Below are 23758 nucleotides of genomic sequence, written 5' to 3'. Positions count from 1 at the left end.
TGATTTTTAGATGATCCAGCAGTGCTAGGGCTTTTTTAATTTATTTTTTTCCCTCTTAATTGGCTCGTGTTCTTCTACCAAGAGACTTACGTGCTACTTTAAAAAAAAATGTTATTCTCAGCAGGGAAGAAAAACCTGACCGGTCTTCACCCTCTGCTTTCCTCTCCTCATCTCCCTCTCCTTCATGTTGTTTGCCCCTCCCTTCCTTCCTCCATCTCCTTTTCTCCCTTGGTTTCTTTCATTTTCGCTGACGCTCCCTCAAAGCTACATTAAGTCATACCAACCTCTTGAAGAGAACATCAAAGTGTTAGGGCCTGTAAAATCATACAAGCTGAGTGCTTTATCATTACATGCCCCCACTTCCACCCCAAAAAATTTTCTGAAAAGGACTTTTATATACTCAGATAAGCTTGGAAGTGGAGGCAGAATTTTTTAATATTCTTGTGATTGCAACTGATGACAACATACCACCTAACATAAATGCATAAGTGAAAGAGTGATTATAGCATCTGTCCCACTATCAATGTCTGAAAACATCTGGAATAGCAGGCTTTTTTCTACATATGTGCTCGCTACTGCCCTGATTCCAATCTATAGGTAATAACATGTGTCAAGTAAGGTCATATGAAACAGGAATTAACCGGATGAGTAAACACTGAGTTGAATTTATATATACCAACAGATGTATTTAAAATTTAACATAGTAGTATACCTGACATTCCCATCCATCAGCGTTTCACACACGTTTTTATAACAGGGGCTGTAAAACAACATGACTTTGACTTTGACTAGTAGGACTTTTTTTTTTTTTTTTTTTTTTAGTAGGACTAGTAGGACTTTAGTATTTAGCAGTAGTGTAGATATTAATACCAATGAACAGTCGGGCAGAAAAAGATGTTTTAAGTCCAATATAATGAGAAGATGATGCATGTATTAAAAAGATAAAGAAAGAGAACACACACACACACACACACAATCGGTCGGGTTACAGTCATTAATATTTAGATGCAGTTTCCAAACCATTAACCCTGTGGGAGTTGTGGCTATCTAATAGGATGGAATGTATTTATTTATTTATTGTGGCCAGCTGTGATCAGTGGGTATTGAAAAGCTTTCACAGCTGTTGCTGTACTTTAAAAAAAATGTGTGTGTATATATAATATAGATTTTTTTTTTCCCTAAACGAAGGAAATTTGGTTTATAATTCCTTTTATTCTCCTGGGCCCCTCTGTATCTGCACTGTATTTTACCCCTTTTCCCATTTTAATTATTCCCATTTATAATTAAATAAGGATATAAGGGCTTGTTTTTTCTCTCTCCTTTTCAGTATATGAAAATCTTTACACAGACTCGATAAGTGATTAATTTCACGTTAGGAGTGGTTTTCCAAGTCACCAAGAAGCTTGAGCGAGAAGCTCTTTAATCCTCAGTTTATTTTAAGGGTCTTTATCGCTCATTGTTTCGTGCCCCCCACCTCTCCCAGTACACACAGACACACACACACATCTCTCTGCTTTGTACTGCTGTGTCTTCCCCTACCCCCTATTTTCCTTGTGCATGTTGCTTCCTCTCCGGAGGCTATATGTAATTACTGTCAGAGGGGGGCCTGCATAGATCTGTGTGACCTTGGACATTGAAAGACAAAGGCCACTCCAGGCACAGGGGAAGGAAGTGACTCTGTGCCGTACAATATTGCTAGTTTACCACTATGCTGGAGAGTCTATGTAATTTAAACACTTGCTAAATATATTCTTGCACTCTTGATAGGTATGAATATGAAGTGGGCATGTGTGTATAAATGTATGTTGGACACCGTAGTGACTAAATATTTCATTTCAAACCTTGTTTACAGAAAATCTACCTGACCAAAACACTACAGCCTAGGAAAGTTGGTTACATTGTTGTCCATTCATATAGCTTTCACAGTGAGAGGAATTGATGTGATTACAAGCAATACAAAGACTACAAAGACATATTTGTATGCTGGTTTCCAATAAGCCAAATGTGCATAACCAAGATGGTGACAGAAGTAGACATTTTGAAGTGTTTCTATCACTCACTACATTGCAAAGACCTTTTCATGATATGACTTCTGTCAGTGGCAAAACTAAAAAAGCAATAAAACACAAACATGAGCAGAAAATGCACATGTTACTGGTTGTTCCATGTATTTTTGACACCAAGTGGAGACGTAGACATGGATCTGAAAAGCTCTGCTCAGGTTTATAATGCACTCTACCAACACAGTGGCATAAACGAGACCTTAAGTGCCCATACTAAGGACTGAGTGTTCGAAGGAGCAGGCGTATCCAGCTGGTAGATCCTAATAAACATCTGTAGCCATGGCCAGTCAGCAGCTGCTTAGATATCCTTCACAGAAAAGGGGCCCATACGCTAGCTGCACGTCTGGGGCATTGCGCGTGTAGGAGACTTCAGTCCTCGGCAGTAATGTGCCAACATAATAGCTTCCACCACCCATTGTGTTGACCGCTGTAAGGTAAGAAGCTTCCCTCAATGAGTGGGAACCTGGGAAACAAAGAGCTGCTTTCCTTTTTTCTCCTTTTCTTTTCTTTTCTTTCCAATCCAACTGGATGCACAAAGGCTGTACATAACAAAGTGAATTAAGCTACTCTCATCAACAAACAGCTGGGGAGAAAAGCCAGTACCCCCCCAAGAGTGGGGCATATATAAGCAGGCTAACTGTAGCTATAGTGATTTGAAAACTTCAAACAGGAACTATGGCAGATACAACATGTAGTTCACACATCCCTTTTGCTTCTGAGAAAGCCAGCAAAAAAGATAATTTTGAGAGAATGTGCCTTCAAGTCAGCACACTTCAAAGGAGCCCTGAGAGCCTCTGAAATGATGGGCAAATTGCAGGAGGCATGCTAGAGGCTTAAAAGCAGGGTGCAGCTGATGGGCTTCCTTTATAAACCTTCTCATAAGCCTATGCTGGCCAATTGGCATGTTTCCAAAGCCCACTTGCCCAGCCAAAATTGAAGCCAAACGCACATCGGCAGTGAAAAATGTTTTACCACTATATAGCAAATGGTGTAGGATGCATAACACATCTAAAACGGAGCACTGCAATGAAATGACGCCATCTCTCAAACACTATATCAGCACTATGGTACCCAGAGAGCTGAAGCTGTCCATCTAAGTGTGGCATTTCTAGCTAGTTCTCGCTTATTGTGGCACACTGGGCCAGTATGGGTTCTTTAGATCTCGGTGTCTTTGGCCGTGGATGAATCGGCTCATATCAGTTGGCCAGACTTGGAGCACGGCATGGAAGAGGCTACAATCACAACCAGCCCTAAAACCTTTGACAGTAACTTTGTGGCAAACTGTTTATCCCAGAAATGTCTCATCTCTCCAAACCACACTCAAATAGAGCCCCAGCTACACTACTACATGTGGGCGGGCTTCATGGGGTGTTGGGAAAGACGGCGGCTTACTGATGGGACTGCCACTGACCATGACGCCTGTGCAGCAGGGAGAATGACATCCTCATCATACTCGATGTCATCAGGTTCTCCTCCTTAGATTTTGTGAACTGGGTAGAAGGAGAAACTCTGTACCTGGGTCTTCCACCTGTATCCTTTTACGAAGTGCAAGCTGACTTGAGTTTTATCCAGCAGAGCTGACAGTTCTGATGATCTGTGAAAAATTTGCACATGCTTCACTGCAGTGTTGGAGAGACCGAGCTCAGTTTTAGGGGCTGCCAAGTTGCAGGTGACATTCCAGGAACCGTACAGTTATTTCAAATCAGTGCTTATATAAGCTGGGGTCTACCTGAACATACAGCTTACAGCTGCCACAACACCATTTATTCTGTCTTGTAAACTTGTGTAGAATAGATGTTTAATCTGTGACACACTGTTTAATATTACTGCATTGGTTTTCCCAAGCCACAGATTGTGTTACTGGGCAAAAGACTTGTCTCTGCCTAGCTAGTGACCTCCCCCTGATTTGGCCTTAACGCACTTGTCACATCCACGGTACTGGGCTGCTAGGCCTGGCCCCGACCGACAAACACACATTTTCTGCTCACCCCAAGCCTCAGCTGCAGCGCGGTTGGCGGTACATCCTGTCTACCGCTTGTTTCCTGGCACCCATACAGCCTCATAATGAGTGGAGTCGTTCCCCCCAACCAGGTGCCACTCCGTCCACATTATTCACACTTCTACCTTTTACACACAGCAGCTGTTCATCACCTAATGATGCTGGACCCAGCTACTGTTGGAGCAATGCAGGCAGAACAACACTGTCTGGCTGGACTTCAGACCAAGTCCTTTCCTGCTTTTTGAAATGGAATTTCATTATTTTTTCCATTGCTTTTTTTTTAGTTCAAGTAGATTTTTTTTGGGCTAGTTCCCTTTTTATTCACTGTGTTGATTTCAATAAGAGAACATAAGAATTACTATAGCGTTTCATATGAATTAGGGTGAGTGGCCTCATAATTAGATGTCATGTCAAGGCAGCCAAGTGATGACTACTCTACAGAGTACAGCTTACTAAAAAAAAAAAAAGGCAAGAGTGCACTGAAAAAGGTTTTTGTGTGTGTTTTGGATGAAATGTCTAATTTTAACACTGTGTGCCAGAGTCAGCCAGGGGTTAAGATAATTAACTTCTGTGCCAGTGCCATATCATACTGTTTGTTTGGGTTTTCCCCCCCAAAGCATTAGATTTAACAAAGTAATTTTTGTTAAGCATGAGTTCTCTGTTGAACAGTCTTATTAAAGTTTGAAGTAGAGAAATTGCAGAAATTTAGCAGTGGAAAATAACAACTTTCAGGCATTACTCTGATGGGTACATTAATGATTGTAGTAAACCTTTTTTTGGTTCAATAAAATTACAAAGTAAATGATTTTATAATTATACTAAGTGTATGTGACTACAACTATGTTTGAGCTTCAGCTACTTGTTTCCAATACAATACTAGCTTTAATTTCAAATTCAGTCTAATTAGAGTTTTGCCATTAAAACAAAATGGACCATACTCTGAAAAAAGAAAAGTAGTTATTTCTGTGGCCTCTGTATCCCTGTTCTCCTCCCTTTTTATGTCTAATATTTAATTCAGCTGAAGTGTGTACAAGACCTTGTTGTAGTCCAATTCGACCATAAACTGAACAAAGTAACCAAGCTAGGAAATGAAAGTTGCAGGAGAAGAAGCACCCGATGCGGCTTGTTTTTCACTTTTCCAGCTCCCTGCCACTGCAGCAGATGCAATATTTAGAGGTCAAGTCCCGCCAAGATGATCTTCCGCCTCCCAAGGCATTCATTATTAAATCAGATGCGCAACTTAGCTTCTAAAAGGTCAGCTCACCTGTCGGTTTGAGGTGGGGTGCATTTGCTTTTCAGGTGGAAAATAAGCATGTTTGTCCACACTCATAGTAAGCACGATTTGCACTAATGTCAACTTCGAGGTCGATTACCTAAAGCCGAATGGCAGAATGGGACTTTTCACAGTGGTGAGCCACTTGCAGGTCTAAATCTGGATCTCATCAACTCTACCAAATGTGGGCAAAAATGTGCAAATATGTGCACATTTGGGGAGGCATTAGCTGCATTAGCTGCAGTCAATGAGACTCGACAGGTGGTAGAGAGAAGAACAGAAGAGACTGATGCAAAAAGAGAGCCACAGATGCTTTCTCTCTCAGTGATGGCTTTTCCAATTACAGAAATGGTAATTTGCCGTTCAAAAAAAACAAACAAAAAAACTACTCCAGTCTGGCAGGAAGTGAAAAATGGAAGAGAGTTATTGCTGGTGGAGTATCACAAGACATAATCCATATCCCGTTCTAGAGGGAGTGGAGCAGCAGTTGTCAGGTGGGGCGATCATTTGTTTTTCTAGCTTGACCTCCTTCGACATGCTGCAGATGCTCAGAATATTTTAAAGATCAGCCAGGAAGGGGATTAAATGGCCTTTTTCCTATTTTGCCTTTCTTTTACACACTGTCTGCAGGTGATTGCCTTACAGGTTCTTTGTTGACCAAACACGGGGGCCAATGATCTCATAACAGCTTTGCAGTGTGCTTGCTCTCACTGCAGGCCTTCCAAGCCAGTACGCTGTATACTGAGGCTGTGTTTTGTTGTTTGTCATTGCTGCCTTTTTACCTTGAAATTGTTGCTCGCATGTCCTGAAACACAGCCATTCCTCTACCCCGAGAGGATGAAGCCTGTCCAAACCTCATGCATATTTAACACCGCAAACTAAGCTCCGTTCAGTGTTTGTGAATCTCTCAGATGGTAGATGATGTACCATCCATGTATCCACACAGTCTTTGACTAGCCAGGCAGGGGGCACAACAAAGGTTCTGCAGCATTTTCAACATGAGCGAGAATGCTGATGTAAAAAAAAAAAAAAAGAGAATGCTGAGGGGGAAAAAGGCTTTTGGGGTAATTGTGTGTCTCCTCTAGATCTTACCATCCATTTTGCTTTTATAAATCTGACTGAGCTGTAGCTAGGTTTATGTGTCTGGATCTCCTCCAGTCAGTTATTTCCCTGGCAGTTATCTTTTCATAGATGCTCTCGGCTTTGACTCCTAATTTTGTCATTCTTATAAACCAGGAAATTGGAAGGCTTTCATAGGTAGCCATTGCTCTCCTGGCCTGAGCTCCTTTCATATTGTGATTATTTACCATTCTGTGGGTTTAATGCCTTTTGTAAACAGCTTAATAGAATTCAGTGGAGCCTTGGGATGCGTAGTGAAAGGGCACTTGATTTGCTGTTTTTGTTTGTTTTTTTGTTTTTTGTTTTCCCTCGCCTTTGTTCACACACCGTGTGGCACAAAAAAATAAAATATGATCATAACTAACCTGTAACATGTCAGTCTCTCTCCCCTCTCTCTTTTTCGCTCACCTTTTTGGTTGTTTTCTTGTTTTAAAGCCTAATTGTTCCCTCGCTATTCTGTGGGCATTCAAAATGTAATTACATATGATTTACAAACAGCTGCATCCATAACGGTGAATAAACAAATTACAGAACGAGGGAGGGGGTGGGAAATAAACAACAGATGAATAAAGAGATGAAGACAGAAAGAAATTGGCCGCCATAAGACACAGTCAGTGGTTTGGCTGCTTTTTAGATCGTCACTTTGGCTCTCCATTCAACGCAAAATGAGCACTCACGCTTGACATGGTTTACCCAATCTGCACGCAGATATTTAGTTGTCTTCATGCCAACGTAAAATGGGAATCTTGTGCTGTAATGCAGCGTTTCCTCGCTGTCCTTCCATGCTAATGCGACTCTTCCTATTCATTCAGAATTTCCGCACTTGCGTAAGCTTTTATTCAATTCACCCCAGATGGCAAATTACTTCTGTCAGTGCTCACCTGCAGTTTGTGAAGTTCATTTTAGCTTTCTTCCACACTGATTGCAGTCAGAGGAGACCTAATTGTAGGTATTTGTGTGTAATTCCTTGCACAGCCACCTTATTTCCATGTGCATTTTGTTGTTGTTGTTGTTGTTGCTTTTGTTATTATTGGTGTTGTGATTTGCACCTTGACAGTACACTGATGCTCTTCTATGGACAAGCATAGACTTAAACCTGGACATATGGATGGAGTGTTTCTGAACTTAGATCCAAGAATTCTGCACTCCTAATTAGACCTTCAAATCCCAACACGGAATAATGATAATGCGCGAGTCCCACACTGCATACTAAATTGAACACACCTTGCAGTCTGCAGATGTGGAAATGAACATTATTGAGTGCTCTGTCGGTGTCAGTTTGCAACTCTATCAGGTTGAGACTGAGATAAGAAAGTTCTGGAGCTCAACTGTGATGCAAGAAAATGCATCTGGTAAATAAGGATGTATTATAGTCTTCATTATTCTCTTTCTAGAGGATAAGAATCAGGAGGTGAATATGAATATGTTAATTTTCTTCTTCTTCCAAACATCAGGGAAAATAGAACCCTTAGCTCAAACTGTACCAAACAGCAGTGTACACGAGGAAATAAAGGTGATGGGCACTAAAAGGCCCACCTGCAGAGTGAGATTTGTTTAGGAAGTCTGCATAATTATGCTCATGCTAAAATCTGTGATATGGTGGTCTCATAAGCTCCAGCTTCCAGTTCAAACTGTAAATAATCCATTCTGTTGCTCGGTATTGTAAATACCATTTACATCAATAAAGCATTTTCAATTAAATGCACACACATTCGCACGCACTAACTTTTTTAATTTGCTTAATAAATCAAGGAGGTGGCTGACTGTGGAAGCTGTAGTCCACTGCAATATTAGTTATTCTGCACCAAGCCACAGTGGTAAAGCTGGAGTATAATGATGCAACCACCCCGCCTGTGTGCGTGCGTGTGTGTTTGGTCCATATGATGCAAGTTGTTTAGAAAGCAATTCATCTGATGTGTTTTCTAAAAACTGCTTTCTCTACAAAATGCTGAGGATGGGTCTGTTTGGTGTGTTGATGCTTCTTCCCCACCGCTCTGCTGCATTCATTAGCAATTGCTGTACCAGTGGGTGGCTAGTGATGTGTCGGACACCCCCACCTTGACCGCCCCCCACCCCCCCTCCTCACAATCAAACTGAGCTCCCAACTTTTCTTACACACTCCCACAATCCCTTTGTATCCCTCGTTGGTGTTTTTCTCCAGGTTTGACAGCATGCAAATGAAGGTTTCCTGTCTGCTGTTGGTTTGCAGCTTGCCTGCCTGTCTCGGCACAGATAACCGTGGGAAAAACAGCATCATTATTTGTGTTTTCTTGTTCTCCACAAGCATAAATAATTTTAGGTGTTAATGACAACTCGCAGCAGTACATAAGTAAAAAAAAAAAATAAAAATAATTTTTTTTTTTTTAAAAAGGTGCGTGCAGTGCCTGCCTCCAAGCTGTTTGATAGTAACATGCATAAGCAGCACCTACTAATTTTGCACGCAGATACATGCACACGCTGACTGCATTTATTTTCACACAAGAAAACAGGTTAGTGGGAGAAAACATGTTTTTGTAATACCCCAGTTATACTGTAAAATAAAAGTACACATGTACAAGGTGAGAAATTGGGTTTCTACCCAAGGCTGACATGCTAGGTTCTTCTATCCATGCGGTTTAAAAATATCCGGATCTGCTATTGTAAGACTGGGAGTAAGTGTATGCGTAGATGCAGTATTGTCACACAAAATATTGATATGAATGTTATGTTTACCGCTTACTACGTGATTTTTATTGGGGGGAGGAAAGGAAGCTATTTGCAGTATTTTCGAAAGCATCTCTGCTTTCCTTGAATAACCTCCAACATTTTCACAGTGCTGTATGTGTAATGCAATTTTGTTTTTGCCTCAGTTTCCTTTCCCATTGTATGAATTTATGTTTTTAAAGATGCTCCATTGCACATGATTCTGGTGCTCCTGCCCACAAACCCCCTCCAGGTGGTAGATCAGTGAAAATGGCCTCTAAAAATACCACCATGGAAATTTATATGGGCCACTTTACTAAACTAGCTGCTGTAATTGCTTCCACACTCTTCATACAGCTCTACACACAAGACGCACAGCCACTTGCGAACACTAATAGACATGCTTGTGTAAACATGCTCTGCAATACACAAATAAATATACTGTACATAATACACAAACACCAGAAAAGTGGCTCTCTTGGAGATGCACATACTTAGTGGTGTTCACAATCAGCTCCCCAATTGCAACTGATGGGTGCAAATCAGGCTGCCACTTACTGCAGTCATTGGATCCATGAAGCCCTGACTCATAATCTGATTTCTCAAGCTCCCGCCATATCGACAGCCCCATTCTCGCCGTGAATCCACCATAATAGGTCTCCCTCGCATGATATAATGGCTTGATAGGCCATAAAGACCCACTGGGAGAGCTGGCTTGCTTAATTTAAAATTCTGTTTCTCTAACAGAGTCAAGGCATAACAAGAGAAGCAGGTTGTTTTTGGGTTGTTTTGGTATCTGTATCTGAAGGCGTTAATGTTTTGTTTTTGTTTTTTGTTTTTTTCCCCCACTGAGCCACCAGTCGTGCTTAAGTGTTGAAAAAAATAAGCCTGATTTAAATTTGACTAATCTTACATTCAAGGTCATCGTCTTGTGCACCTCTGGACGGGTTTCAGCGTGGCTATTATTTTTAGATCTCTCAGTAGAAGTCATGTCCCCTTGCACTTCTGCCTCTGTGATTCACCTCCAATATGTCAAAAAAGGGCCATCCTTCAACTTGATTTTCATTTTGAAGAAGTGGAAGCAAAGATTGCATTTGAAAGGCCAAAAGAATTCCTGCTTTTTCAGTGCATTCAGAGCATAGGATGGCAGACTGGAACCCACCATAATCAGATTGTTTGTATTCCTCAAATGTAAAAAGGCTGATGCGGTATTGTCGTCGTCGTGCCAGGCAGGCGGCACAGACACCCAAGTTTGTGAATGCGATAATTCGAGAACAAGCCAACGTACAATTTTCAAATTGATACCATCTATTTTTCTGATTCATACAGAATCTGTTCTGCTAGAAATCTCAGGGAAGTTTGAATTTTGGTAACCTCAAGGTCAAGGTCAGAGGTCAAGATTTCTGAAAGTCTTATGTGTTTTCAGAACTTTTTGAGCACACCTATTGTGTCTGTCTATATGAATCAAGGCATAAAGTACATTCTCTAAAGCAGTGATTTAATTTAACTTGAACTGAAGTATCTTATTGTACTCGAGCATGCAGGAATGCTTTTAATTTATTCATAACAAAAAGGAAAATGATTATTAGAAGTTGCACCATTCGGTTATGAAGGGAATAAACAAGCCGACAGAAAAATACTCACTCTCACAAGAAGCATCATAATGCCTCACAAAGCTGCGCCGGACTTGATTTCATTCATATTCATACAATTATTTAGGAGCCCTGCATGGGGTAAGATACACGTGTTCATTTTCTGCCGCTGCCTCAGGATCCACCCTCCATCAGTCACATACTGCCAGCAGCTGAAGGGAGGAATCACAGCACCTCTGTATAGGATTTGAATGAATTTTAGGTCCATTTTACACACAGACGTTACATATTTTTAGTTGCTGCTGCATCAAGAGTGGAAAGTCCCATTTTTAGTCGGGTGAAATGCAAATGGAGAAAAGATTGAAACCACAACAATGTTAAAAACTGGCCACTGGCATGTAATGAGTATAATTTGAAGAAAACTCAAATTACATTTGGAATTGTAAGTTGAACTCCAGTCCTCACCTGTTATCTCACATGCATTTCCTATCAGGAAGTCAGCTGGAGAATCTGATGGAGACCATGAGAGCAGAAATCGCCGCCCAGCCACCAGTGGAAGGATCCTACTCTCCACGCCGGGGAGACTACTGCATAGCCAAGTTTGCTGATGGTGAATGGTGAGCATGCGTTATAGTTCCTCTGATGTTAGCAGCCTCATAGCAACCTTATCAACATTGTCAGGTCATCTTATGACAAACAGGAAGGATTAAGACGTCTCTCCTTTGACACAAGGGTTATTAGCTGCTGTTCTTCAGTATTATAAAAAACATTACATTCAGTTTTCTAGGCAGTGATATGAATGATGCAGTGCATGTATAAATAGTTCGATCGGTGCAGGTTTTCTTTTCTCAATGAATAATCACCCAATTTTGACAGCACCGGTCAGGAGTGACACTGACCTTATTATGTGGATCAGGTGTCAGCTGATGTGATTGATGGTATCTGGTTTCTTCATCAGTGTCATCACATAATACAATGGATGGCCAACTTATTGATGGATTTTACCACAATACTCGGTATCAACAGATGCCCCGAGGGAAGAAAAAAAGAACTTGATGGTGGCGCGTGATTTATCAGCTGAGGGAAGAAACTCGAAACTAAACATTTATTTTATACATTTTTGTGAGGTACAATATGTGCTTGCACACTGTAGTTATTTCCCTCACAGGAACACCTGACATTTCATTTTTACCTTGTCTCTATTTAAGCCTGTGTCGACTGCAGACACCCACAGGGTGTAATTAGTTCAATGCCACTGCTTTGGCCCTTCAGAATCAGCAGTAGCTTGACAGTAGCTCACATACACACTTCTTCATCATCTCCTCACTGGATGTTCGTAGTTTACAGATGGTTATGGGACAGATAGAAGTCACAGTGATCGAGGGAGGGAGAGGGAGTCTGTCAAGAAGGTGACGGTGAAAAAAGACCACAAAACTGATTAAAAACCAAATGTTCCCCCAACCCAGGTGCTGTCCTTTCGTTCTTCCATCCCTCCTTCCATCTTCCTGTCCTGTTTTTTCGGGGCAGGGCTCAAATTTATAGCAAACCATCTGCTGTAAACCTTTCACTTCTTTAACCTGTTTTTTGTGGAAAAAAGTCTGTCAGGAACCCCACTTTAGGTGGAAAATATCTGATATCTTTGTCATTTTTTATTATTTATCAGCAAGCTAATTACATTCATTGTTCTCTGTATCCGTATCGAAGTATTTTGTGATGCATGCGGAATGTCCTCCTTTCATTCGGGGAGTAATTAGAAATTTGTCGCCTTACAAGGCCTCTCGGAATACCACAGAGTCAAAGTGAATTGTGGGAAAAAAGAGCGAATAAGAAAAACTGTTCATTAGTCACTCGTCACTTTGTCTTTTGCTCTTCTCATTCCTGTTCTTTGTGCCCATTGCTGTTGTCTTCCTGTTAATCACTTATTCAGTTTTAACTTTGTGCTCTCGTTTCTGTCTTTGCCCATGTGGACCTAATTATTTGACTTTTTCCTGCTGTCCTTGGTGTGCAGCCAATTTTTCTTCCTCACGCTCATTTGTTAAAGTTAAGAGTCAGCGATGGTCAGATGAAACGACACAAGTGTGAGGGAAAACAAGTTCTTATGTTGCGTCTGTATGAATTGAAGAATTCACAGGAAGGATTTAGCCACTGTTGAGGCATTTTGTTGTTTTGTTTTCAAGGCTTTTTTTTCCCCCTTTAATTTAACCCTGATTAGTATGTCCTTGTAATAACAAGTTTATTTTCATTCAGATTGTCGGATACGCTTGAAAATATAACCGTTACAAAGTGAAACTGCTGGGTTTTTTGATTAGCACTAATGCACTGACGTTATTTGCTACAAGGCAAAAATAGGTTTAAATTTCTCTCTTTTATTGCATGGAGCCCCCCGTGCAATTCGCACAGCCCTGCTATGTCCTGATAGATCCCCTTTGTCCCACCTCACCCCGCCTCCTCTTCCACTCCTCTCCTCCGATCACAACAGACAGATCCTCCAACACATTCTCCCCAGGGAAATAAGCACAGAATCATTTACTCATCTCCTTTTCCTCTTGTGCCCTCTGTCTTCATCTGTTTCCCCTGTGCTGTATACTCTCTCTCTCTCTGCTCCCCGCTACCCCTTCCCTCTGTCTCTCTCTCAATTATTATTTTTTTTTTTTGCTGTTACAGGTACAGAGCCAGAGTGGAGAAAGTTGAGTCACCGGCAAAGGTCCATGTCTTCTACATTGACTATGGCAACGTGAGTAACTTTGTGACGATGAATTTGACTGACGTGTACATTCTTGTCTTTGTCCCTTAATGATGGATTATCATCATTAGAATATAAAACAAAGTGCTGGTGTTCAGGGCTCAAAACATATGCACAGTAGCAGTGCTTTTTCCTGGCCAAACCCAACAGCCAGAAGGAGTTTAGTAACTGAAGAGGGATTTTTTTTCCCATTATTATCCATCTATTCAGTCACCAGTTGTTTGCTTGTTCCCATATTTATTCAGCTGGAGTTTTTCTTTTGATGTGACTGAAGCAGACTGCTTTTATTCATTCTGTAACTATGACAAAAACAGAGCTGCCCCCCTCTCTGAGGATTCTCCTTCAGTGACTCCGTGATGACGAAGGCACTACATCCTCACATACGCGTTACAATTGCGTCTCTGCCCACGTGCGTACACATGCTTTCGCATCACCATACCACCAAGTGGCTCATTCAGCCAACCCCCACCCCCGCGACCACCCTGCGGAGTTTTCCCATGATGCAGTGGAGCGGCACAGTGTGTGACTGACCTCAGAGCAGGGGACACATCGAGGTTTGGTTGGCAGATGTGATGCATCCTGGCATGTTGCTGAAAGTGTGATTCTCCGAGGCTGACCCGGCACACAGAAAGGGGAAAAAAATCAAGCTGCTGTGTACCTCATTCTTTGTAGTTTTGCGTCATTTCAGTTTGGGTCAATCTGGCCTTGATTTTTATGGCTCAGGCTATTAGCTGATAATGTTGCAACCTCGCTCGGGAACAGGTCAGTACCTGAATTATTATGTGATCATTAGAAAACACAGCAGAACACTTTTGGCATTTCATTTTTAAAGCCCGCGTTCAAAGTGCTGTCAAACCAGAATATGGCGGCGATAAATCTTAACATTTTAGCCATAATAAATGTTCAAGGTTTTCTCTGTCTAGACTGTACAGACCAGTGAACACATTAGCCTAAGATATGGGGGTCATTAAATTAACTCCCCACTTCTAACGGCCATATTTGTCTGACTTTCCACCACAGTGTAGCCTGTGGTGATCAGTGATTGGTTATTGCTCACGTGTGCCCTACCTGTGTTGATATATCAAGTTTAGTGCTTCATAACATTGACATACAGTGCATACTTTTAATTTTTATACATTTTTTAAAAAGATCTGGGAGCCAAGTCAAAGCACAGCACTGAACTAACAATCGGTATTGTGAACATGCATAAAACTGTTGTTTTTATGGACTTTTCTGTGACATTTTAAAGGGGACCTATTGTACTTGCTTTCTGTCATAGATGTATTGTTACATTAGTGGATGTTCATATTAAACATGGCCAAAGTTTTTAAATAATCTACAAGCAGTCACTGTGAGCCAAAACCTCAGGCTTCAGACAACTTATTATTACTTTTTGCTTTGGATGATGTCAGTGAGAGCAAATGCACTTAATAAAGATCTCCCACGCACAGCTCTGGCCCCACCGACCCACTCTTCAAACCTTTTGTTTCTGAAGGCTAGCCAATTAGGGGAAAGCTGGTTTAAAGGCAAGGGGAACAGAGGTAAAATGGCTTGTTTTACAATACTCCACTATAGTAGCTTAGAGTCGAGTTCAAGAATAGAAAATCTGGTTTTGGGAATGAATACAGCAGGTCCCATGTAATGTCAGTGCAAAACAAATGAATTCAACCTGAAATGCCTATCATAGGCACTTTAAAGATTCATTTTTGTGATTTGGTGTTGGAAGCATTTGTTGGTGACAATCAATTTGACATGTATTGCTTTCTTTACTCTTAGCTCGTAGCTAAACTAGAGAGCAAATCTAGTTTAAGCTACGTTCACGCTACATTTTGACCCTATGTGACCCATATCCAATCATGGTATGACAGTGTGAACGGCACAAATCCGATATGGGTCACTTTCGTATGTGGTACTGAATCCGATACATATCCGATGTTTTAGAAAGCGGCTGCTGTTTGAACGGTCAAGTCGCATTAAATCCGTCTTTTACGTCACTGACACAAGACAGACGCCAATTATCAGCTCTGGAGAAGTGCCCGAGAAGACATCGCGAACGCTTCCTGGCCATCCAGCGTAGATGTCAGTGAAACTGCTGGGAAGACAACGTTGGAGAAACGTGAACATTTTATTTATAGATTCTGACAGAAATCTGCAACTATCCTTTGAAGCCCTGCTTTAAGGTTTAAAATCTGTACTGTTTGGAAATACCATTGAGGCTTCACTGATCCTGTAACTGACCTAATTTCTTAAAAAATGGAAATAAAACAAACTCCATTTTTATGTGATTGCAATTGATGGGGCAGCTTGTAATGAACTTGTTTTGTATTGATTGTTATTTTTGTCCTTCTTTCATATTCAGAGGGAAGTTGTGTCATCCACCCGTCTGGCTCCCATACCTCCGGCCTTCAGCACCAGGACCCTGCCAGTACAGGCCACCGAGTATACCTTCGCCTTCATCCAGGTCCCCCAGGACGTAAGTGCACAGACGAGCACGCGCGCAGAGCTGAGATATGTGTCGCAGCTGAAAGCTTCAAAATTAACTTTGAGATATCGGCTTCTTCAGTCTCATTTTCTGCCAGCGTTTGAAAGTCGACTTTCCTGGCAAGACATGACAACTGTTTGAGTTTCACTTATCACACGGGGCGATAAGTCTGCAACTGACAGACGGGGTTGAGTTGTCATTCCAGGCGAGTGTTAGTGAAAATTATGCTCATACATAATGCATATTGTACAAAGCAGACACAACAATGACAAACACCAAGTCATTGATTTACTTGTTTGCACCAGATTTGAATATAATTGGGTGCCCAGACATGGTTTTATTAACAGTTTGATAGGATGGATTTCGATATACACGCTGCTTCAGCAGCCCGAACTTTCTCATGTTACAGAGCGATTAAAAGCCTTCCAGTTGCTTTGTGTGTTTGTGTACTTGGACGTCCATCTGACCATCTGATAGCAGAGCACCAGTGCATTTTTTTTCCTCCACGGCACTAATCTTCTTGTTTACATCTGAGTGTGTTTTCTCAACCTCCAGTGACCACTGGTGTGTGTTTATGTCTCAGTATGTGTGTGAGTGACTGTGTTTTGCGCGTGTCATGGGGGGTCAACCGATTGGTAGCGTTTTGAGCGAGCAGCATCCCGAATAGAAATAAAACAGAAGCATGTTTTCGTTTGATATGTGCCCGATTGGCGCATTCGAGTGAGTGTTTACAGGGTTTGGATTTCACTTAACTCGGTGTGCGGAGCATTTGCGTGTTTTCACAAAATAATATGATCACACACATTTACAGTAAACAGAGTCTAAATGTTTAGGACGGCTGTGGAATCATTTTTACGGTCAGTTTAGAGGCTGTAGTCTGCGATGCACTATTAAATGCATTTGCATTTAATAGTGCATCGCAGATTATCAAATGCACTTAACAGTGTAAGCAAAAGAGGCTCCATTTATTCTAAAACATGGCAACCCTTTGAAGGAACTGTTTTGTTTTGTGCATCAGTGAGACAGCCTGTTGCGTTATACAGTCAAATTGCAAATTTGATATCATTATGTTTGAAAATGTAGCGTAAAGTATTTTTAATGGGCTTGTGAATGTGAGGAAACATAGCAGAGTATCAATCAAATCCACATCGGCACCCCCTTTAAAAACCACTGGATAGATTGGCACAGGGATGTCAAACATAAGGCCCGGGGGCGAAAATCAACCCACCAAATAGTCTAGTCTGGCCCAGTGGACATCTGATAAAAATACAGTTTACAATAAGTTTATAAATAAGTCTAAAATGTAAAGTTTTAGAGCTTTTCCTGCTGATGAAGACCTCTCACCAAAGTAACCTCATAATAGATAAATGATGAAAAAAAATGTTCACAGAAATAAAGAAAGAAAGAAAAAGAGATTATACAATGACAGGACGGTCTGTGCAATGAGCTAACAGATTCTTTTTTGTCATGTCACATATTTATTCCTCACAATTAAAGCTCAAAACAACATTTTTTTCCATTTAGAAATTTTTAAAAACAGACGTTGTGTGAAATTGATTTTTTTTTTTTTCATATATATTAAAATTTGTCAGGGATTAAATTTGTAGTTAAACTTGTTTATACTGTGGGCTGGACGTGGCCTACAGTATCAAATTTGTTTAATATCCCTGGCATCGTCAATATTTAAGCGTAACCTAATATATCGTTGGATGTGAAAACAGAATCACTTTCACTAAAAAGGAAGAAAAAGAAGAAAAAGTGCATGTGTTCACAAGCAGGTGGTACCAGGGTGCATGCTGTCACCTGTCTCATGAGTCAGTGATGAAGTGGCCCATCTGTTGATCCAGCCCAGGGGACAGAGGCATCACCTACACCTTACAGCCTGCAGACACACACACATACGCGCACAAAGCTAAACCACATGTTGGAGGTTGACATGCACCTTACCCCTCTCTGTCAGTCTGCATCTGTTCTTTCCTATTTCTCTTTTCATTTTCCTCTTCTCTTGTGTCCGCCATCTGTTTTTTCTGAAGCCTTTTACTACGTCACTCAAACTGACAGCACGTGACAGCCCACAACCCCTTTTGTACCACACCTTTGCTGCTGCACTTGAAAAAAGCTTGCTGCCTTTGTCTTGCAATCTGCAACCTGACACCTTTACACAAGATGTTCACCATCCCGAGTCATTCATTGTCAGTCGTATATCAAAAAATAACAAAAAATAATTTCCCCAGGGATCAATAAAGTATTCTGATTCTGATTCTGATCTTTCTTAACACAGTTCTGCCAGTAGCATAAGATCATTCTCCTGCCTCCTAATGCCTTTTCATATAGCGAAAATATCTTTGTAGGGGGGGAAATGCCAAGGTACACTCTCACTGTTCTGCTGTTATGAAGGAATAACACTTCTAACTTAAAGTTTTTATTTGGAAAGAGGCACAGCGTGTTATTTCCATGACATCTCACTCCAGCAGCATCTACCACACATTTATCAGTAATTAATCCAGTTTTCTTGTGTGCATCATGAACTCTCAGCTGCCTTGCCATTTTCTTTAGTTTGCCTTTTCAGCTAATTAAAACTTTTTTTGCTAAGACTGTTCTTGTAGAAAAGATGAACACCCAAGTTATTTCTTTTAACAAATGCCAGAAAGAAGCACTCCAACCAAAATAGCCACTTTCTAATGGTAGTGGCTTATAAACAAGCCTACTATTCCATCCAATTACTCAATCACGTACTAAACTGCATCGCTTACACTGGACTGCTATCGATCTCTTCCCATTAACAGATGTGCAAATTAAGCGGTGGAAAAAATACACTTTTTCTTTTTTTGGGGGGGGGGAGCTAAAATTCCAAAGCAAAGCTCATTAGACAAAACTGTAGAACACCTGCTGACACTACGCATCTATTTTATTCTTTTCAAAATTTGCTTCAAAAAATTTTCGCAAAGAAGACAAATAATTTTTGTTTTTATTAAAAATTACATTTTCTTCATAGCATTTTAATATCGCTCAAAGCAAGTCATTTTAAAAAAGAAGTGTTTTGGTATCCGAATGTAAGCTGAGGTGCAAATGCAAACATTGTTGCCCTCAAGTGCTTCAGAAATGTCTGTTCTACACACAGTGGATGAGAGCGGGTCACTGAAAGGCACTCATTAATTTTGTATCGTCTCTTCACGAGTGTCAGTGCAATTCCTCTTCTATAGTAGTCTCTCTCTGCGTTTTTCCCTTTCCTCCTGTATCAGCTGTCTCTCTTATCTCCCTCACTCTCTTACTTTCTGACACACACTGACTCGCTCTTCCTCTTTTCCCCTCTCTCAATGTTGCCTCGAGCTTCCCTGCAGCGCCTGTGACAAGTTGGCCAGGGGGAGAGCGGGGACAAAAAAGGCCCTTAGTTTTGTGCCTAGAACAAGCTTCCCTGCTCACACACACGCACACACTCACACACACGCACATAACCCAAGGGCGGCTAGTTCGAAGGGGGTTGCCATGGAGACAAGACCAGGGCGAGAAAGAAGGGAAGCGAAGAGATGGATGGAGTAGGGGAGAGATGGATGATAGCCAGGGACTGATTTTTGTTTCTAAGTGTCTTCTTGCCTTTGAAGTTGTGGCTCCTTTTTTTTTTTTTCCCCCCCACCCCGATTGCTGGAGGACGTGAGGTCAGGATTGATCTGCAGCTGTTCCACCTCCTTCTCTACCATATGTTCAAACAAATGCTGGCCTTTCACATTTGAGAAGGTTAGGAATTAGAAGAGGTAACTACCTGAGGAATAAGAAGAAAGGAGAAGACGACTGATCTAGATGAGGAGAAGGTTCAATAGGAGTCTAACCGTAGATGCTTCAGACAGACTAAAGCCTCTTCAGCTGGTTGAGTAGATAACTGTCATTTGTATAACTGACATGAATGAGGTGGTGTTATTATTGTCCAGTAGGGTTTTCCCCCCCCATTTACCAGTGTTTGTTTCCAACAGAATGATGTTACAGTTTGGCTGGTGCACATCTACACTGCTTCAATCAGTCTCTAGATTGCATTTGTGAGCTATCAGTAGTGATAACCTACTTAATTATCTCTTTCATCTTTTTTTCTTTTATTTTCTCTGTCCCCTCTTATTCATTTCTTCTATTATCAACTCAATTTTCATTTTTTCACTCTTTAATCCAACATCCATTTCTACCCAATTGTTTCCCTCTTGCACCACCTTCCATTCCTTCCTCATCTTTTCTTAAAATCTTCTCGCTTCTTCAGGAGGACGCCCGTGCTGATGTGGTGGACTGCGTGGTGCGAGACATCCAGAACAGCCAGTGCCTGTTGAATGTGGAGTACTCGGGTGCCACCTGCCCACACGTCACAATACAGTTTGGGGACACCAAGGACGACGTGGGCCTCGGCTTGGTCAAAGAGGGCTTAGTCATGGTGGATGTCCGTAAGGAGAAGCATCTGCAGAAGATGGTAAGTGAGGAGAGGAGATGTGATGCTGGTGACGCAAGCTCTCACTGTTAGATTAAAAAAAAAACAAATTCCTTGTTGTTTCTGTTGTTTCCATGCTGCTTCTCTCCCTTGGTGAATTGGCTGCTGTTATGTTTAGGCAACCAGACCTATTCTCAGTCTAAGTTAATTAGTCTTCTGGTCTCAACAGGGCCATAGATGTGGTAGTCGTGTAATTACATAGCTGATATTTATAGGTAGCGTTAAGATTTATAGTACTGCTGCTTTTATCAGTTCCACTACTGTAATGTTTGGGTTGAGTTTGTGTTTTGTTTTTAGACTTTTTTTTCTTCTTGTGGAAAATAAGACATTCATGATGTGTTAAACAGAGAGAACCTGAAAGAGCTTTGTTTGAAATCAAAAAGTTAAATCCGCCTCTGTTTGTGTGCAGTGAGCTGACGCGCTGAATGATACTCTGACCTTTTCACATTTGAATTTCTGAAAATACTTCTAGCCAAATAATCAGCTGACTAATGGTTCCTTTTAATTTTAGTTACCCATATTCAATGAGGTAGGCAGTTGAAAACTGCGTTTATCCACCTGGATGTAATTCACTAGGTGTTTCAACAGGCTGCTTGTTTTGCCAGTAAAGTTTAAATGTTTGTTTCTTCCTGCTGTAAAATCCCGCAGCATGTGAAACCGAAAGCCGCCTTCACCTCTCTAAAAAAGCTAGAACCATTCAAGATTGGGAATAGCAAAAACGCATCATCATTTCTCCATGGCTGACATCTGAACCACTTTTCAATAATACAGTCTTAAATAATTTAGCCCCTGTGCCTGTTTAAAACTAGTCCTTGCTGCCCATCTTTAATTGTTTCAATGCAGTTCAACTTTGCAAACAGCGGCCGACAGTTATTCATAGTTTGTGGTTTGGGTGAGATGTGAATTGTGTGTTTTTGCTTAAGATGAATTAACAGTTATGGACTGCCTCCCAGGAAACAAGTCAGCGAGAGAAATATGATGTCACTGAATTTGGATCTCAGCATTGTTCACTGTTGACAATAGTGCAAGTTTGTTGGACTGCAGTTTTAGATACACAGTGAATGTTTGGCGTTCTCACTGGCGAATGACCCGATTGCATATTATTTCACATTACGAGGTCTTTTGCTTCCTAGCAGTTAAGTAATCACCACGTTTTGGTGCTAGTTTGTCATGGAGAATTTCTCGATACATGAAAGCTAGTACTACACTGGAAGGCTGCAGATTTTCTAAATGTAAACACTGTGGCACAAAGGACTTAATGCTTATCTCATCTCACTTGTCAAACGCAAGTCTCGCAATACACATTAAAACACCTACACTTTGCCTCAGACGGTGGCCATTTTGTCAAACCACAAAGCATCACTCATGTGCTTTTCTCTCATTATGCTAATTCTCCTCGTAGACTCAAAGCCACTCTGTACATGAAAGATAAAGAAACATGGAGGATATTTATTCCTGCTGCAATTACTCCTTCTGCACAAGCGCAATATTAGTCACTCTTATTTATTTCAAAATTAAAGCTCACAAAGGAACAGAGTAATGTGTCCACCAGAGTGTAATCGCTCATAAATATAATCAGATTCTATATTAATCTAAATTAGAAGCTACTGGGAAGAAGAGACTTGTCAACGCAGTGTTTCAAACAATTTATTTACTCTCCCATCCCGCCTTAGTCAATAAAGCACTGTGCATCGTTGTGAGAGTGTTTTGAACTCTGACCTCCCAAGAATAGCCAGCAGCCGTAATGCAGTCTCTGGTTAATGGTCCCTTTAGACAAAGGACGGTGATTAAAACCTCCCAGCAGTTCAACTAATAGGCTTATAGACTCCACAGATTTAGGTTTTGTTGGATCAAACAGTTCCTCTTTAGTATGCAACAGCTGTGCCTCCACATGCATTTGCCTCTTCTGTGCTGGCTTCAGACAAATATTTTGATGTGGAGAAAGCCTAACAAGCAGCAGTGTTGCCAAAGTGTTTACAAGTGTGTGTTAAGTAAAGCTCTACAGCTTTCTTGTTGATAATTCCACCCATCAAGTCGGCTTCCAAGCTCAAAGCCATCTTCCACAAAACAAACTCGAGTAGGATCAGACGACCTCTGAAACATCTAAACGTGGTGAATTGTGCGTCTGAGTCACACTATATGTGGGCTTATTTGCTAGACTTCTGTTTGTTGTTCTGCTCTTTATAGCATTATTAGAAATGATGAGCATCTATCGGTTTGTTGGGTGACAGAAAATCAACAATTGATTAAATGTCTTTGGTTGGCCATTTGTTTTGTTTTTTAGCCAAAAAGAATAACGTGTTAAGTAACCAAATATTGTGGAAATGAATTGATAATTAAAATACGAATGAGTTTTAGCCTGAAAGAGAACCATTAGTTTTTATAGTTTTAATCACAAATCAAAGCTGCTCAAAGTCAAACTGTTGTACAGTTCCCATTTCCCTCTTTCTTGTAGGCTGCTCAGGATGAATGTGTTCACCTTACTTTACATTTTGCTGCAGTGAACTTGGACTGTTGATGGAGAGTAATTTGTGTGCAAGGTGCATTGTGGCTGGGAGATTCATGAGCTCAACTGTGCCTGCTGCTAGCACGACAACAGAAAACGTTATCTTGAAGGTGCAATAGAGCCAAAAAAATGTACTAAAGTACAACTTCTTGGGGACCTCTGGATCATTCTTCCCCTATATAGAAATTCTCCCAAAGCTCAGTAGTGTAGTATCCAAGCATTCTTGCTTTGCACTCTGTGCTCTTTTACTCCTCCCTTCTGCCTTTTCATGCAGCTAGACTATCAGCCTCCTTGTAAAAATGACTTTTGTCCTTTCTATCTGTTCCATTTTGTCTCTGTTCTTTAGTCATTATCCATGCCTGGGCATTGGAACACGGTCATTGTAATCTGTACTCTAGTGCATTACGTAACAGATGGGCTGTGATGTTCACTGGCACTTCAGCAACCATTAATAGTCAGTCATAAGTGCACGGAAGGTTAACACCAGTCTTTGAGGATGGCAGTGTCGCAATAGAGCAAAAGCAGGAAGGAAAATTCATCCATTTGGGTCTTTATTTCTTTTTTCAAATACCTCTCTGCCTTAAGCCCTTCTTTAGTAGATGCTCACTATGCACACCATATGGACAGCTATCACATCTGCTGTATAGCAGTGTCATGAAAAGGTATAAACATTGTGAAAGTGTAGGTGAAATGATGATCATATACCAGCTGCTTCATCTTAAATCTCTAGTTCCACTTTAAAGGAAGGCGAGAAAGAGGAAATGGGAAAATCAGATGGAAGATACTGAGCCTAATTATGATCAATAGAAAGTTCTTAATAAAGAACTTACCCAC

General features: G+C 41.0%; 1 protein-coding gene across 1 annotated transcript in view; it reads left to right on the top strand.

The window, feature by feature from the left end:
- snd1 (staphylococcal nuclease and tudor domain containing 1) overlaps positions 1–23758 on the top strand; it is a 175726-nt gene that overhangs the window by 139557 nt on the left and 12411 nt on the right. The window contains exons 19-22 of the mRNA XM_086269026.1: positions 11222–11345; positions 13393–13462; positions 15831–15944; positions 20197–20400. Of these exons, the coding sequence (XP_086125152.1) occupies positions 11222–11345; positions 13393–13462; positions 15831–15944; positions 20197–20400 (512 nt within the window). The remainder of the gene's footprint in view (positions 1–11221; positions 11346–13392; positions 13463–15830; positions 15945–20196; positions 20401–23758) is intronic.

The sequence above is a fragment of the Aulonocara sp. 'chitande type north' Nkhata Bay genome, linkage group LG17, assembly GCF_057382095.1.
Source record: "Aulonocara sp. 'chitande type north' Nkhata Bay isolate Kocher_YH1m ecotype deep benthic linkage group LG17, A_spYH_male_GT1.1, whole genome shotgun sequence".
Taxonomy (NCBI): domain Eukaryota; kingdom Metazoa; phylum Chordata; class Actinopteri; order Cichliformes; family Cichlidae; genus Aulonocara; species Aulonocara sp. 'chitande type north' Nkhata Bay.
This window is presented reverse-complemented; position numbering and strand designations above follow the sequence as displayed.